The following is a 16,295-nucleotide window of genomic DNA, read 5'->3' as shown; positions in this document are numbered from 1 at the left end:
CGCGCAGCAATGAAGACCCAACGCAGCCAAAAATAAATAAATAAATAAATTTATTTATTTAAAAAAAAAAAAACTACAAGCCCTGGAAGTTCTCAAACTCACACAATTCTCTCTTGATCATCCCCTCACATCTTTCAAATCCACTCCCTTTAGTACCCCAACTCTGCAATCCTTCAATCCCAGCAGGACCCTTAAATCAGTTAATTCTATCACATTTTCACCAATCTCACTTCTTTGTCCTTCTTAACTCAGGTTAAGTTCCACAGTCAGTCATTCCAATCAATCTTGCATAAACCTACGGTTCCCTTGTCTCTCTTGCTCTATTATATCAAGTTACTCCTAGCCTGCACTTGTTCAGCTTAAACATGACTAGAATAAAAGACAATGACAGTGTGTGGACTTATTTTAAATTCATAATCAGGTACCTCAAATGGATCCTGAATGCCACTCAGTAATCACAATACATTCCCTTAGTCCATTTACCTTCTCACTCTCCTGGATATACATCTTTTCCTATCTCCTAAAATCTCCACCTTATCCCCATTATACAGAATTAGTTAATAGGTTAGAACCCATCAGCCTGCCATTGTTTCTGTTTAAATGTGCATTAAAACAAAACCAAAAACACTGCTGATTTTGATGCTTTAAAATATAATTACAAAGAAAAAAAGCCTGGCAGTTAAAACACATACTACATGAAATAATAGCCAAGCAATGAAAAAGTATAGCCAATTCAAAAAAAAAACTTTTGTTTCAAGTGATCAGGAGAAAGACTAGATAACCCCTAGAATACTTGACTTCTATTACCAAAAGCAGCTAAGCACATAAAAGGCACTCAGAGACTACTGAGTTTAAGTTTCTGAGTGGAAAGGACTAACTTGTAAAGAAGCAGTCTGGAGGCAGTGGATAAGACAGGCTAGTGTGAGATGAGACTACAGGCCAGGAAACAGCTGAAGACTATCGAATATGAAATTAGGACCCCTTTAAAAAGGCAACAGAGAAACGGTTATGGTGAAATAAATCTCAGAGATGCTGCAGAAGAACACCTATGCTCCTGTTGAAGTAAACAAAACAGGTACAGTAAAATTTAATAAGTTGTACTACAATGCCAAATAAGATTTAAACATTAAGGATATAATCATCAGATAAACAAACTCATAGAACCTAAGCAGCACAAGAGGTAGAAATATGGTCTGCAATGAATGAGTGGCTATACTTAACAAATCCTTCTTCTGGCTAAGTTCTCTAACTTTAAAGGCCAATCTGCCTTTTAAGAACTATAGGCAATTGCAGGTTACTGTTCCTCCAGCTGGCTGTTTTTGTTCCCTGACCAAAACTGGATGTTTTGTTCCCCAATTATCATCCTCAGTATGGGCTGACAAAGAGGTTTCATAGTTTATGGAACATAAACATTATCTGTGACTCAGGGGACACTTTCCCCAGAGGCAAGAATTTCTCAGTTCTAGTTGCCCAGAACTGTATTTTAAAATGTTAAAAAGATAAGCAAAGATAACTTATGTATGATTCCATTCTTCTTGTTGGCAGTAATATTACCAAAACTCCAGAGAGAACAATATTTCAGAGACCACCCTACAAATCACGAATAAGACCCAAAACTACCCTGGCAGGAATTAAAGACAAATATGTGCCTTCCAAAAGTTAATCATCCACTTCAGCTACCCTTGGAAAATCTTCAGAGTACAGACATAATAGATTGATACTCTTTCTAGTGAGCAGGATAAGAGATTATCTCTAAAGTCATTCTAAAATAAAATTTATCACTAAAAAGGAGCTTAGTGTGAGACTATGTTTCATTTTTACCATTTTAAATAAATATCTAATAGGGTCTATTATAGGGTCTATTATAATTGGGCCACTTCTTAATTTACTGATTATATTTCTATTTAAAAAGTCACTCAAATTTAGCATAAATTTCTTCTACTTAGAAGCACTCTATTATGCAGAAATAATGCAAGAAAGAGCTGGGATGGCTTAGCCATGAGATGGTCCAGCAGCCCATTTTTATCTATAAGGTGTGTTTTTTTGCCAAGCCACACCACATAATATTTTTTTCTTAAAAATGAAAGAAATTAACTCACCCAACCCCCTCCCAAAAGGCCGGCTCCCCGCGTGAGCAGTCCTTCAGTAACTGGATCATCTCAGCATAGGGCATGCTGGGCAGTCTCAGCCAATGGGAGCCGGCATGGCTGGACTCAGGGGGAATCTGAAAAAGTATAAAACCACTTATGTGCTAAGGGTCTCCCCTGTCCCCCATTCAACATAAGTAATCTACCAGAGTAGTGCACAGAGAAGGAGAAAAGAATGGGCATCTGGATTAGCAGCATTATAGTTTTTTGGAAAAGGCCCTTCTTAACTGCTAAACAGGGAAAAACATTTACGTATGTATCAGCAACATGCGAGGCTATAAGAAAAATAGTGTATACAATTCCATACTTGTTCCCCGTCACCTGGAACGAACCACCACCACAAATAAGGAAATCTAATAAATAAGATAAAAATGAAGAAACTTAATATTTACAGCAGCTCATTCAGATGCTAAATTTAACTTAATAGTAAGCAGTCAGAACCCTAAATTAGAAAACTTTGGCGATCTATATTCTGATTCTTATTTCACTCTTCTCATTCACCCCAGAAACGATGTTAGGAGTTTCAAGGCAACATTCAAATAGTGCGCTTGTCTCAATCTCTAGATGCCTTTATCAGCAAATCTGTGAAATGTATTACTATAGAATATTTTTAAGTGCTTTGAAATTAATGTAATTTATTTTTAAAAGTACTACTGCTCTACGGGACTTCCCTGGTGGTCCAGTGGTAAAGAATCCACCTTACAGTGCAGGGAATGCGAGTTCAAGCCCTGATCAGGGAACTAAGATCCCACATGTCATGGGGCAACTAAGCTCGTGTGCCTCAACTACTGAGCTTGCGTGCCTCAACTAGAGCCCAAGCACTCTGGAACCCATGCACCACAACTAGAGAAGAGAAAAAACCTGCACGCCACAACTAGAGAGAAGCCCACACACCACAATGAAGAACCCGCGCCACAACAAAAGATCCCGTATGCCTCAACGAAGATGCTGCGTGCTGCAACTAAGACCCGACACAAGCAAAAAAAAATTAATAATAAAATAAATAAATAATTTTTTTGGAAAAAGTACTGTTGCTCTAGTGTCTAATTCATAAACAAACTTGAAGCACCAAAATTTATTCAAAGAAAAGTCTTAAGACTATAAACACTTACTTGAAACATCAGTTATTAGGAGAGATAAGAAACATCTTTTAAAATGTATAATAATTAGTACCACTAGCAATGAGACAAAATTAAACCATGTGCCTTCTGATATGATTCACTGAGAATACAACATCAGTTCTGTGGTATTACTAAGCATGAGGAAATAAACTTAAATTGAGGAGCATTATACTAAATAATTGGTTTGTATTCTTAAAATTACCAAGGTTTTTAAAAGACAAAGGAAAACTGAGGGACTAATCCAGATTAGAGAAGACTACAGAGACATAACAAGTAAATGCAATCAATACATGATACTACCCTGGATCCTATTAGGGCCAAAACAAAATATGTTTGGCTAAAAGGATGTTAATGGGACAACTGGCAAAATTTGAGTAAAAACTGTAAATCACTTCTTTCCACATCGACAGTGCTCTCGCATACATGGTAACCATTTCTAAAACCTGCTGGACTTTCTGTAATTAGTGTCGCAAACCTGCCCACAAAGTGATCCAGTACAAGAAGCGCAAGGATTCTCTGTATATTCTCCAAGGAAAGGAACATTATGACAGGAAGGAGAGTGGCTATGGTGGACAGACTAAGCTGGTTTTCCAGAAAAAGGCTAAATAAAACCACAAAGATGATTTTGCTGAGGCTTGAATGCATTGAGCCAACTGCAGATCTAAGAGAATGCTGGCTATTAAGAGAAGCAAGCATTTTGAGCTGGGAGGATGTAAGAAGAGAAAGAGCCGAGTGATCCAGTTCTAAGCTTCATATTTTGTTTTATTATGAAGATAATAAAATCTTGAGATTATGTTTACTTTAAAAAAAAACTATAGATCAGATAACAATATCATTTTCATGTTAATTTCTTGATTTTGGTCACTGTACTATAGTTATTATAGAAAATATCCTTGTCTTTTAGGAAACACATATTCAAGTATTTTGTAAAAGGGCATCCTGTCTTATAACCTACTACCATCAGCTCAGAAAAAAATAATGTGTATAAAGAGAAAAAAATAATAGGGACTCCCCTGGTGGTCCAGTGGTTAAGAATCTGCCTTCCAATTCAGGGGACGTGGGATTGATCTCTGGTCGGGGAACTAAGATCCCACATGCCGTAGGGCAACTAAGCCTGCGCCACAATTAGAGAGCTTGCATGCCACAACTACTGAGCTCACACACCGCAACTAGAGAACCCTGTGCACTGTAACTACTGGGCCTGCGCTCTGGAGCTCACACACCACAACTAGAGAGAAGCCCGCACACCACAACAAAGAGCCCACACGCCTCAACAAAAGATCCCACATACCGCAACAAAGATCCCCCAACTAAGACCCAACGCAGCCAAATTAATTAATTAATTAATTTTTTAAAAAATCATCTGCTCAATAGCTCCTAATCCAGAACTTGGAGGGCAGTAAATAATAAATTGAAATGACCAAAGAGTCAAATCAAAACAAGTTAAAAAAAAAAAAAAAAACAGAAAAAATAAAACATATGTGGTAAATGTTAAAATTTGAGGAATCTACTTAAAGAGTACAGAGAAATTCTTTATAGTATTTGTCACCTTTTCTATATGAAATTATTTCAAAATAAAACGTTTTTAAAATGTATTCATAATCATATTAAATCAATCCAAATGTCTTAAAAAGTGTTATTTTTCTTGTTACGTCTCTAACCAAATGCTTCCTTACTAGGATATACCACTCCAAAATAAGAGTTCAAAACATGGACAGGGAATTCCCTAGCAGTCCAGTGGTTAGGACTCTGAGCTTCCAGTGCTGGGGGCATGGGTTCGATCCCTGACTGGGGAACTAAGATCCTGCATGCCACGCAGCACAGCTACAAAAAAAAAAAAAAAAAAAAAAAAAGGAAAAACATTATGGACAGACTAACAAAACACTAGAGCTGCAATGTATTAGAATACGGAAACGAGCTAAGATGGCTGATTTCATCTTAGATGACAGTTATTTTATCATCCAAGTGCCTTGTAAATCATTCCTCCAAGTCATTAGGCCTATAAAATATTTACCCCTAAACTCAACTGTCAGTTGCATTTTTCTCCTCAATGAACAGAATGGAACTTCTTAACGAAATGAATTCACTAGCCATGTACATATTATACCTATGCTAAACATCACAGGATATAAAATGAGTAAGTAGCTTTTAATCTCAAGTCATTTATATTCTAAGGCTTTACAAGACCACAAGCACACCCCCAGCATCACACTAGGCCCTACTCAGATAACACTCCAAAATTCTACATTTCTAGATAATTTTCCTCTTTCCCACCTAAGCTCTCCCAGTTGGTCCTTTCCTAAAACTATTACTCACAACTTGCTTCCTCTCTCCAGACCTCATCTCTCTCTATAGTAGTTGCATTCAGCAGCCTAGCAGAACGTTAAATTCTACAAAAACCAAAGAAAAAAATTTTAACCTATTGCTTTTGGTTCCCATTTCAATGTACCTGCTGCCAAAGTAAGCTCAAAACCACTGCCTCTGGGACGGGCAGATCACATGTGATCAACTTTGATGTTCAATGCATTATTTTATTTTATTTATCTTTTTTAAGATTTTTTTTTTTTGATGCGGACCATTTTTAAAGTCTTTATTGAATTTGTTACAATATTGCTTCTGCTATATGTTTCGGTTTTTTGGCTCTGAGGCATGTGGGATCTTAGCCCCCTGACTAGGGATTGAACCTGCACCCCCTGCACTGGAAGGCGAAGTCTTAACCCAGTGGACCGCCAGGAAGTCCCCACTGCATTATTTTAAATTTCCTTTAGATCAGGAAAGAATCCAAAGCACTCTTTTATGGCCTACTTATCCGTACCTTTACTATATTCTGTCCTGGCTGAGATGCCAAAAGTTCTTTGAGAAAACCAATTTTATAAAAAGGAAAAATAAACATACATAAACTCAAAAGATAAAATCAGTGAAATGTCAAATAGTATTGGGCAATAAGAAATTATTGTTTAAGGTATGCAAAATACATTAAAAGATAAGTATATGCTCTGAATTTATAGACTGGTATCTTACATGACTCAATTTCTCTCACTAAGCAGAATTTCTCTCACTGCTGCCTTCTTACAGCAGTTTAGTGTAAACAAGCTTGCACTTCTAGTCTCAATCAGAATTACAGCCAAAATTCATTAAGTTAATATTTTAAGCCCTCATTAGAAAATTTCAGAGTAGCCAATTTCTTCAGAAATTGCTTTTCAAGATATAATAAATTCCTAAAACAAAACAAACAAACAAAAAAGATATAAATTCCTGGAATTCTAAGTCTCTGGCTCCTACAAAAAGTGTGGATCAGCTTTTTTGTTCTAATAAAACCCAAAGACCTTTTACCCATAAATTATACTCAGTCTTTCTTTCATGTTATTCACATATTTGAATCACTGAACTAAAATACATAAAAGACAACTGTAAAATTTAAAAAGAAGAAAATATTTAGGACTCAAATGATCCAAGAGTCTAAAACCCATTTAGAGATGATTTTATATACAATTTTCATACAGTAAAGATAGTAAGCTCCTGGGCTTCCCTGGTGGCGCAGTGGTTGAGAGTCTGCCTGCCAATGCAGGGGACACGGGTTTGAGTCCTGGTCTGGGAAGATCCCACATGCCGCGGAGCGGCTAGGCCCGTGAGCCACAGCTACTGAGCCTGCGCGTCTGGAGCCTGTGCTCCGCAACAAGAGAGGCCGCAATAGTGAGAGGCCCGCGCACCGCGATGAAGAGTGGTCCCCGCTTGCCGCAACTAGAGAAAGCCCTCGCACAGAAACGAAGACCCAACATAGTAATCAATCAATAAATAAATCTTTAAAAAAAAAAAAAAAAAGATAGTAAGCTCCTGTTATAACCACCGAAAGCTGTATCACAGTTCCAAAACTCTACAGCAATGAAATGAAAACAAATTAAAATTTCCGCTCAGTATATAAAAATATTTAAGAAAAAGTTTAGGGCTTCCCTGGTGGCGCAGTGGTTGAGAGTCTGCCTGCCAATGCAGGGCACACGGGTTCGAGCCCTGGTCTGGGAAGATCCCACATGCCGCGGAGCGGCTGGGCCCGTGAGCCACAATTACTGAGCCTGCGCGTCTGGAGCCTGTGCTCCGCAACAAGAGAGGCCGCGATGGTGAGAGGCCCGCGCACCGCGATGAAGAGTGGCCCCCGCTTGCCACAACTAGGGAGGGCCCTCGCACAGAAACGAAGACCCAACACAGCCAAAAATAAATAAATAAATAAAGTAAACAATGCTTTAAAAAAAAAAAGAAAAAGTTTAGGTTTACTAAATAGTGTTCTATGGAAATTTTAGTCCTGATCTAGAAAAAGTCAACTAATCCCTAAATTTTTCTTTTTACACAAATGATAAAAATTTAAAGAGCCTAATGGAAGATAACGCTGTAACATAAATCACAGCAAGATCTTTTTTGACCCACCTCCTAGAGTAATGAAAATAAAAACAAAACCAAAAATAAACAAATGGGACCTAATTAAACTTAAAAGCTTTTGCACAGCAAAGGAAACCATAAACAAGATGAAAAGACAACCCTCAGAATGGGAGAAAATACTTGCAAACGAAGCAACGGACAAAGGATTAATCTCCAAAATATACAAACAGCTCATGGAGCTCAATATCCAAAAAACAAACAACCCAATTAAAAAATGGGTGGAAGACCTAAATAGACATTTCACCAAAGAAGACATACAGATGGCAAAGAGGCACATGAAAAGATGCTCAACATCACTGACTATTAGAGAAATGCGAATCAAAACTACAATGCGGGGCTTCCCTGGTGGCACAGTGGTTGAGAATCTGCCTGCCAATGCAGGGGACACGGGTGCGAGCCCTGGTCTGGGAAGATCCCACATGCCGTGGAGCAACTAGGCCCATGAGCCACAACTACTGAGCCTGCGCGTCTGGAGCCTGTGCTCCGCAACAAGAGAGGCCACGATAGTGAGAGGCCCGCGCACTGCGATGAAGAGTGGCCCCCACTTGCCGCTACTAGAGAAAGCCCTCACACAGAAACGAAGACCCAACACAACCATAAATAAATAAAATAAAATAAAATAAAAACCAAAAAAGTTTAAAAAAAAAAACAAAACTACAATGAGGTATCACTTCACACTAGTCACAATGGCCATCACCAAAAAATCTACGAACAATAAACGTTGGAGAGGGTGTGGAGAAAACGGAACACTTTTGCACTGTTGGTGGAAATGTAAATTGATACAGCCACTGTGGAAAACAGTATGGAGGTTCCTTAAAAAAACTAAAAACAGAACTACCATATGACCCAGCAATCCCACTACTGGGCATATACCCTGAGAAAACCATAATTCAAAAGGACACATGGGGCTTCCCTGGTGGCGCAGTGGTTGAGAGTCTGCCTGCCGATGCAGGGGAGACGGGCTCGAGCCCTGGTCTGGGAGGATCCCGCGTGCCGCGGAGCGACTGGGCCCGTGGGCCACAGCTGCTGAGCCTGCGCGTCTGGAGCCTGTGCTCCGAAACAGGAGAGGCTGCGATGGTGAGAGGCCCGCGCACCGCGATGAAGAGTGGCCCCGCTTGCCAGAACTAGAGAAAGCCCTCGCACAGAAACGAAGACCCAACACAGCCAGAAATGAATAAATAAATAAATAAATTAAAAAAAAAAAAAAAAGACACATGTACCCCAATGTTCATTACAGCACTATTTACAATAGCCAGGACATGGGAACAACCTAAATGTCCAACAACAGATGAATGGATACAGAAGACGTGGGTACATATATACAATGGAATATTACTCAGCCATAAAAAGGAACGAAATTGGGTCATTTGTAGAGATGTGGATGGACCTAGAGTCTGTCATACAGAGTGAAGTAAGCCAGAAAGAGAAAAACAAATATTGTATACTAACGTATATATGTGGAATCTAGAAAAATTCTAGGTTCATCTACAGATGAACCTACTTGCAGGGCAGGAATAGAGATGTAGACGTAGAGAATGGACATGTGGACACGGGGGGAAGAGGAGGGTGGGATGAACTGGGAGATTAGGTTTGACATAAATACTCTACCGTGTGTAAAATAGCTAGTGGGAACCTGCTGTATATAGCACAGGGAGCTCAGCCTGGTACTCTGTGACAACCTAGATGGGTGGGATGGCGGGTGGCAGGAAGGTCCAAGAGGGAAGGGATATAGGTATACATATAGCTGATTCACTTCATTGTACAGCAGAAACTAACAAAACACTGTAAAGCAATTATACGCCAATGAAAAAAATAATAATAAAAAGAAAAAGTTTAGGTTTACTAAATAGTGTTCCATGGAAATTTTAGTCCTGATCTAGAAAAAGTCAACTAATCCCTAAATTTTTCTTTTTACACAAATGTTAAAAATTTAAAGAGCATAATGGAAGATAATGCTTGATCGTGCTGGTCTAGAATAAGAAAACATGCTAATGCTAAACTACGATTGGAGGTCTTTACCAATGTTTGAAGAAATAAAATTATTTCTCAATATACTTTTGTTAACAATATCAACGTAAGATAATTGAAGTAATTTAGTTGTATAACTCAGTTGTAAGATAGCCTTAGTTTTTCATAATTACAAGAAAGATGAAAATTAATGTATATATACCATACAACTTTATAAGAATATTCTGAAAATCAAATGAGATAACTAAAGGAAAAATAATAGAAGTGCTAGATTTTCTACTAATCTGTCATACAAAGCAATACCTAGTCCTTTTCAAGGCTGGCAGTATATTTAATCTTCTTATCTGACATACAAAATCAGTTTTCATTTTTAGGACTCAATTTGCAAAAATAATTTTTTTTAATACCATACCTCATTCCAAGAAAGATCTGAGACAAAAAAGCACATGCATGTAATTTGTTTCTTTGTTTTAATCATGCAACCATAGTAATATAAGTCAAATTAGAAGAGGAGATATTCAGTGTGGCCTCTTCCCTACCAACCCCATAATCACAACCTACATGAAATAGATATACGTGAAAAATTTGAATTATCTGAAGTTACAGTTCAAAATCTACTGTAACCATCAGAGAAAATAAATTCATTCAATAGTGTTCCATCCTGCTGTCCAAAAATTAAGTGACCTTACCTTGTATGGATCAAGTAGAAAGTCACTGAACTTGCTAGGCAGGGAATACTTCTTCACTAATTCATCTTCTACCACCCAAGGTGCATTTTCACCAGTACCAGCCCGTAATGCGTTATGCCGTATAAAGTATCGAAGTATCTCCTTATTTGGTGGGCGTTCTGTACGAATCAAGCTGTCTGCTGGCACATTACTGATGATCTATGTTAACAAATAAAAATAACTCACTACTGGGGTAAAAAGCAATTAACCAATGAGAACAAAGATTTATATTCTCTCCGGAAAACTCATCATTACACCTATAAAATAGCTTATATACTAGATAGAAGGAGAATAATTTTCAGAGACAGAATGTTAAAGATATCTGTAGGCAATGTGTCAATATGTATCAAAGTCCTAAAAATGGGTATATCTGTTGAACCAACAGTTCCTCTTGTTAAGAATTTAGAAGTAAATGGAGGGACTTTCCTGGTGGTCTAGCAGTTAAGACTCCATGCTGACAATGCAGGGGGCTCAGGTTTGATCCCTGGTCAGGGAACTAGATCCTGCCTGCTGTAACTAAGAGCCTGCATGCCGCAGCTAAAGATCCCACATGAGGCAACGAAGATCCTGCATGCTGCAACTAAGACCCGGTGCAGCTAAATAAGTAAATAAATAAATATTTTTTTTTAAAAAAAGAAGTAAATGGAAAGTCATCATCAATTGTTTATAAAAGGAGGGGGGAAAAGGAAGGGAATACTACATAAAGGTACATCAATAAGGGATTCATTTTTCTTTTATTTATTTATTTGTTGTTTATTTTTGGCTGCACTGGGTCTTCTTTGCTGCGCGCGGGCTTTCTCTAGTTGCGGCGAGCGGGGTCTACTCTTCATTGCAGTGCGCGGGCTTCTCGTTGCGGTGGCTTCTCTTGCGGAGTACAGGCTCTAGGCGCGGAGGCTTCAGTAGTTGTGGCTTGCAGGCTCTAGAGTGCAGGCTCAGCAGTTGTGACGCACGGGCTTAGCTGCTCTGCGGCATGTGGGATCTTCCCGTACCAGGGCTCAAACCTGTGTCCCCTGCCATTGGCAGGTGGATTCTTAACCACTGCGCCACCAAGGAGATCTCAGCAATAATGTTTTAACTAGCCACCTTGCTGAACGGGAGCTAAGAAACTTAGTGAAAAACTGTATTTAACACCCAATTTTCAAATATAAAGAAATCCTAACGATCCAGTAATGTCTTCAGGTCACTAACTATAAAACAAATGAGACAAAATGAAATAAAACTTGTCAGCATTCTGACGTGGGAAAGAAACAACACTCTAAAGAGGCAAGAGATCCAGGTTATAATCCTTCTTAATCTCATTTACTAAATTAGGAACTTTGATAGAATTATTTAATTTCTCAGGCCATAGCTGTTTCTTCTATAAAACAGTTAGACATGAAGACAAATGTGCAGCTGCCTTCCACACCTAGCCACCCTCCCGCTTCTTTCTAATGATGAGATTTTACACATACAGGAATAAGAGTACCCAAAAGCAACATGGCATATTTCATGAAATCTAAGATGGTATTAATGAAAGACACATTATGTACCACAAAGAAAAGAATTCTTGCCAATTGATATTGAGATATATCCTGATTCCAGTAGATACAAACTACTATATATAAAATAGATAAACAACAAGATCCTACTGTATAAAAAAGGGAATTATATTCAATATCTTGTAATAAACTATAATGGAAATGAATATGAAAAAGAATATACATATATATATGTATAACTGAATCACTCTGCTGTACACCAGAAACTAACACAACATTGTAAATCAACTATGCTTCAATTTAAAAAAAAAAGATACATATCCTGATTCTGGAAATGTAAAAATATGAAAGTTGAACATCTTAGAATCAATAAAACATAGTACTAAGTTATTTAAAGGGTATTTACCATTTTAGATTATTCAGATTCCTTGAAAAAGCACTGGTTAGAGTTAACTCACTTTCTGAGTTTAATTATATTACAAATTGCTCTGCTTTTAACTGGGAAGAGCTATTTCCTCAGGAAGTCCATAACCACTGGAAACAGAGTCTTATTTTTTCAAATAACTAAGTTTGAAGCTCAAATGTAAACTATTCTTACACCCTAATAATTCCTATTAAAAAGGAAAAAGCATGCTATCTCCTAGGAAAGACAATACAATTTAGTTTAAAGTCATAATTACAAAGACCAGAAAACCACTCAGAGTTTGTTGTAGAAACATATTTATTTACATTTTTCTTTAGCACATTTTCTACGAGAAAACTAGACCTTTGATATTTTCTTAAACAACATCTACCACATGTAAGAGGTTTAATATGAACTGCCAACTAACCTTATCTTCATTTTGTAGTTTCACATCATATTTGTGAGGCAGAAATTTTGGAGGTGCCCATTTCCTCTCTCCTTTCTTTAATGAAGTAGGAAGTTTTCGTGGAGATCTACGTGCTCTGTCATCTAGTCAAATCAATAGAAAATTAGTGAAAAAAATAATTCTTTTAATTTTATCCACTCAGTAATCTTACTGAACACCTACTCTGCAACCAAGCACTGAGTGATGGGGCCCAAAGGTAAATCATAAAGTCCTTGCCTCAAGTAGCTAAAGTCTATGGGAGGAGTCAACAATAATTACAATACAATGTGGTAAATACTATAATAGAGGTTGGTATAGAAAAATACTAGATTAGAGAGAAAAATACTCAAAAAGAGAGAAGCAATGTCTAATTTAGTCTGGAAGATAGGCAGGGAAGACCAAGAAAGAATATGACTTATTCAGAGACTGCAAATAATGAGATACAGGTGAATATGATCTACAGTACAATTAAAAAAATCAGACTACAGAGGTAAGTAGGGGCTTATAAATTATAACGAACCTTGTATACCATTCATATAGGCTGGAATTTGTCTTATGGACACTAGGGAAACAAAGGATTTTTGATCTAACTAGATGTACATTTTGGAAAGAGCACTAGTGTGAAAAAATGAAGAAAAAGAAAAAGCACTTTCAGCAGTTAGAAAATGAATAAAATGGGAAGGTGAGACTGAAGAAAGGGAATCAGAAGATATAATCTTAAACATCTGGATTAATGTATCAGAATGGTGAAGGAAACAGTCAAGAAGACAGACTTGGTAACCAACTAGATGTGGGAATGTTAAAGGTTTCCAAGTTTTCTGCCTTAGAAATCAAGTAGATGATGATGTATTGAAAAATAAAAAGGCAGAACAAAACCATATGAAAAAAATCTAAGGAATGGCAGTGGGGGAAAAGGAAATAAAAAAAGAAAAGTAGTTAGAGAAATAGGAGACTGTGGTTATCAAATAAACTAAAAGATCTGAGAGTGACCAACAGTGTTAAATGTAAAAGAAAAGTAAAATGGACTAAGAAGAAATCAGTGGATTTGGCAATTAGGGGTCACCCATAACCTTATTAGGAACAGTTTTAGGAGTAAAGAGGCAGAAGTTAGACTATAATAGCATAAGGAATAAACTGATGGTCAGAAAGTGGAGACAACATTCTCAAGAACTTTGGCTTGAATGAGTAAGACAGAAATAGAACAACAGGATCAAGGGAGGGTATGTTTTTGTTTTTAGAAAATGGGACTTTGTTTATAAGTTGAGAAGAACCATTAGAGAGAAGGTTAAAAACACTGTAGAGTAGAATAATAACAGTTAACCCAATCCTTGAGAAAGCAGGAAGGAATGGAATTCAAAGCACAAGTATCTTGACCAAGAGGAAGGACAGACAGCTCTCTTCTGAGATGAAGGAAGAACACAGACATTCGTAACAGTGAGGTTAAAAACACAAAACTGTAAAGTTCCTGCCTAATACATTTTTCCCCCCATAAAGCAGAAGGAAGGTTACCTTGTGAGAAAACATTTTGTATACTGGAATCTGTCTCTCATATTTCTATGGAAATTCTAATCAGTTTTCCCCCTGAAAACATTCAGAGTACATCATAACATTCTTTAGCCTGCCTACCATTCTTTCCACATACTAGCAATAACATTATATCCCAAAATTAAAACCTAAACTAAGGCATATAACACCCTAAAAAAGAAGCCAAAGCCTAAAACTAGGGGTTCCTAGTACACAATGTTTAAGGCATAAAACTAACAACTGTAACACATCATTGGTATTCCAATGATCTGATTCTAGAAGAAGTGTTAGAAGACATATCATCAGTCAACACCTAACCAAAACACTTATCAACCTCAAGTCTTGGGAATTGTAAGTAATATACATGTTAGAAAACTTCAGTATCAAAAAGAAGGAAAAGAGAAACTGAAAAACATAGACATTAGCATTCAAAATGCAGAGTGGAAAACAAAACTGAAGCATCAACAACTGGGGCAGACGAGTCTCAGAAGTTTCCTCGGGACTAGATAAGAACATTCCTTTAAAACCATCTGCACATATCCAAAACATCTGGAGAGACAAAGAATAGAATGGAAGACATACAGCATAACATTCTAATGAAATGTTCTAATTCAAACTTTGTAATAGTTAAATAATGAGGTAAAATTTGATCCTCTAACAATCTTGGGGAGGGGGATCAATATACATGAACCCTTTGAGTACTCATATTTTTGGAGACAGAAGATATCTATCCCAGTCAAATTCCTTATTGACACAGATTTAAAAAAAAAAAAGACGACCTCAGAGGACAATTTATTTTTCCAATGGGCAATGTCTCAGTTCTTCAACTTTCAAAACATTACGTTAGGTCTCCAGGTCCCTAAAAATTACTTGCAGATATCATAGTGTTTCAGAATTCTGGCAGCTCCCATCTGAGAGGAATTTGAGTTACGGAATATAGATAAAAGGAAGTATCTCAAAACCGTCACACTGGCTTGCAAAGTGAAGAGAAACAGGGATTAGAATTTATCCCTCCTACTCTGATCACCCCCTTCCACACATATACATAATTCCAACTTAAAGAGAAAAGGAAGGCAAACTTTCTTTCCCATCTTGAGTAGCTAGGTATGTGCACATAGATTTCCAAGCAACTAGAGGAAATGACTTCCCAACTGTCTTAATTGTGTAGGGAGATTTAAATCTTGATTCACTTTGTAGGTATTTTAGTTGTTTTCTGAATCATAAATAGACAAAATCATGTCTATATATCAACAAAACCCAATTACAAATTTAATTGCTAGAGAACTCAAAAAGATTTGCACATAATATGAGTTGCATAACTCATTAAGGAAAGCTACTATCATACATACTAATACTCTCTCTCCTTCCTTCATCCTCTTTCACAATTGCCTCCTTCTGATGGTCCTGAGCGATTTGGCTAGAATTCTCTTTGTCACTTGAGGGAGAATCACAGGCACCATCAGATTTCTTCTCAGTGGCCTCTTCATCCACTTTCTCCAAAGGATGAATCTTCACAATTCTCACCTTTAGCATTTTTTCCTTCCCAACCTATAAGGGAGATAGGAGAAAGAATCAAAGATAATAATTAAGGGGACTTCCCCGGTGATCCAGTGGCTAAGACTCCACGCTCCCAATGCAGGGGGCCTAGGTTCAACCCCTGGTCAGGGAACTAGGTCCCACACGCCGCAACTAAAGATCCTGCACGCCACAACTAAGACCCAGCGCAGCCAAATAAATAAATAAATATTAAGGAAAAAAAAGATATTAAGAACTAGAAACCTAAAGGTAACATTTAGAATATATTATCCAATACACATTCCACCTCACCTGACAAAAGTCACTAAAACTCTAAAGTAGTCAAGCACAGTGATTTTTTCCAACTTTATTTCTCAGATCTCCAGGTTGAAATATGACATCTTAAAAAATAAAATGATCACAATCTAGTTCATAATTCACGTACCAATGTACTAATGCCAAAGGGCAACTACTGCACAAACCCGAGAAATGTGTAAATAAAGTTCAAGAATTTCCATTTTCTAAAAAAATAAAT

At 37.4% G+C, this 16,295-nt stretch overlaps 1 protein-coding gene across 3 annotated transcripts in view; it reads right to left on the bottom strand.

Annotated features, from left to right (window-relative positions):
• Positions 1-16,295, bottom strand: part of BAZ1B (bromodomain adjacent to zinc finger domain 1B) — a 70,033-nt gene that overhangs the window by 34,119 nt on the left and 19,619 nt on the right. For all 3 annotated transcript variants that reach the window (XM_082359410.1, XM_082359409.1, XM_082359408.1), the window contains 3 exons: positions 15,595-15,793; positions 12,704-12,825; positions 10,357-10,554 (listed from right to left, as the gene is read on the bottom strand). In XM_082359410.1, coding sequence (XP_082215536.1) covers positions 10,357-10,554; positions 12,704-12,825; positions 15,595-15,793 — 519 coding nt within the window. The remainder of the gene's footprint in view (positions 1-10,356; positions 10,555-12,703; positions 12,826-15,594; positions 15,794-16,295) is intronic.

This window comes from Balaenoptera borealis, assembly GCF_965194805.1.
Source record: "Balaenoptera borealis genome assembly, chromosome: 16".
NCBI lineage: Eukaryota > Metazoa > Chordata > Mammalia > Artiodactyla > Balaenopteridae > Balaenoptera > Balaenoptera borealis.
Note: the sequence above shows the minus strand (reverse complement) of the source record. Positions and strands in the feature narration are given on the sequence as shown.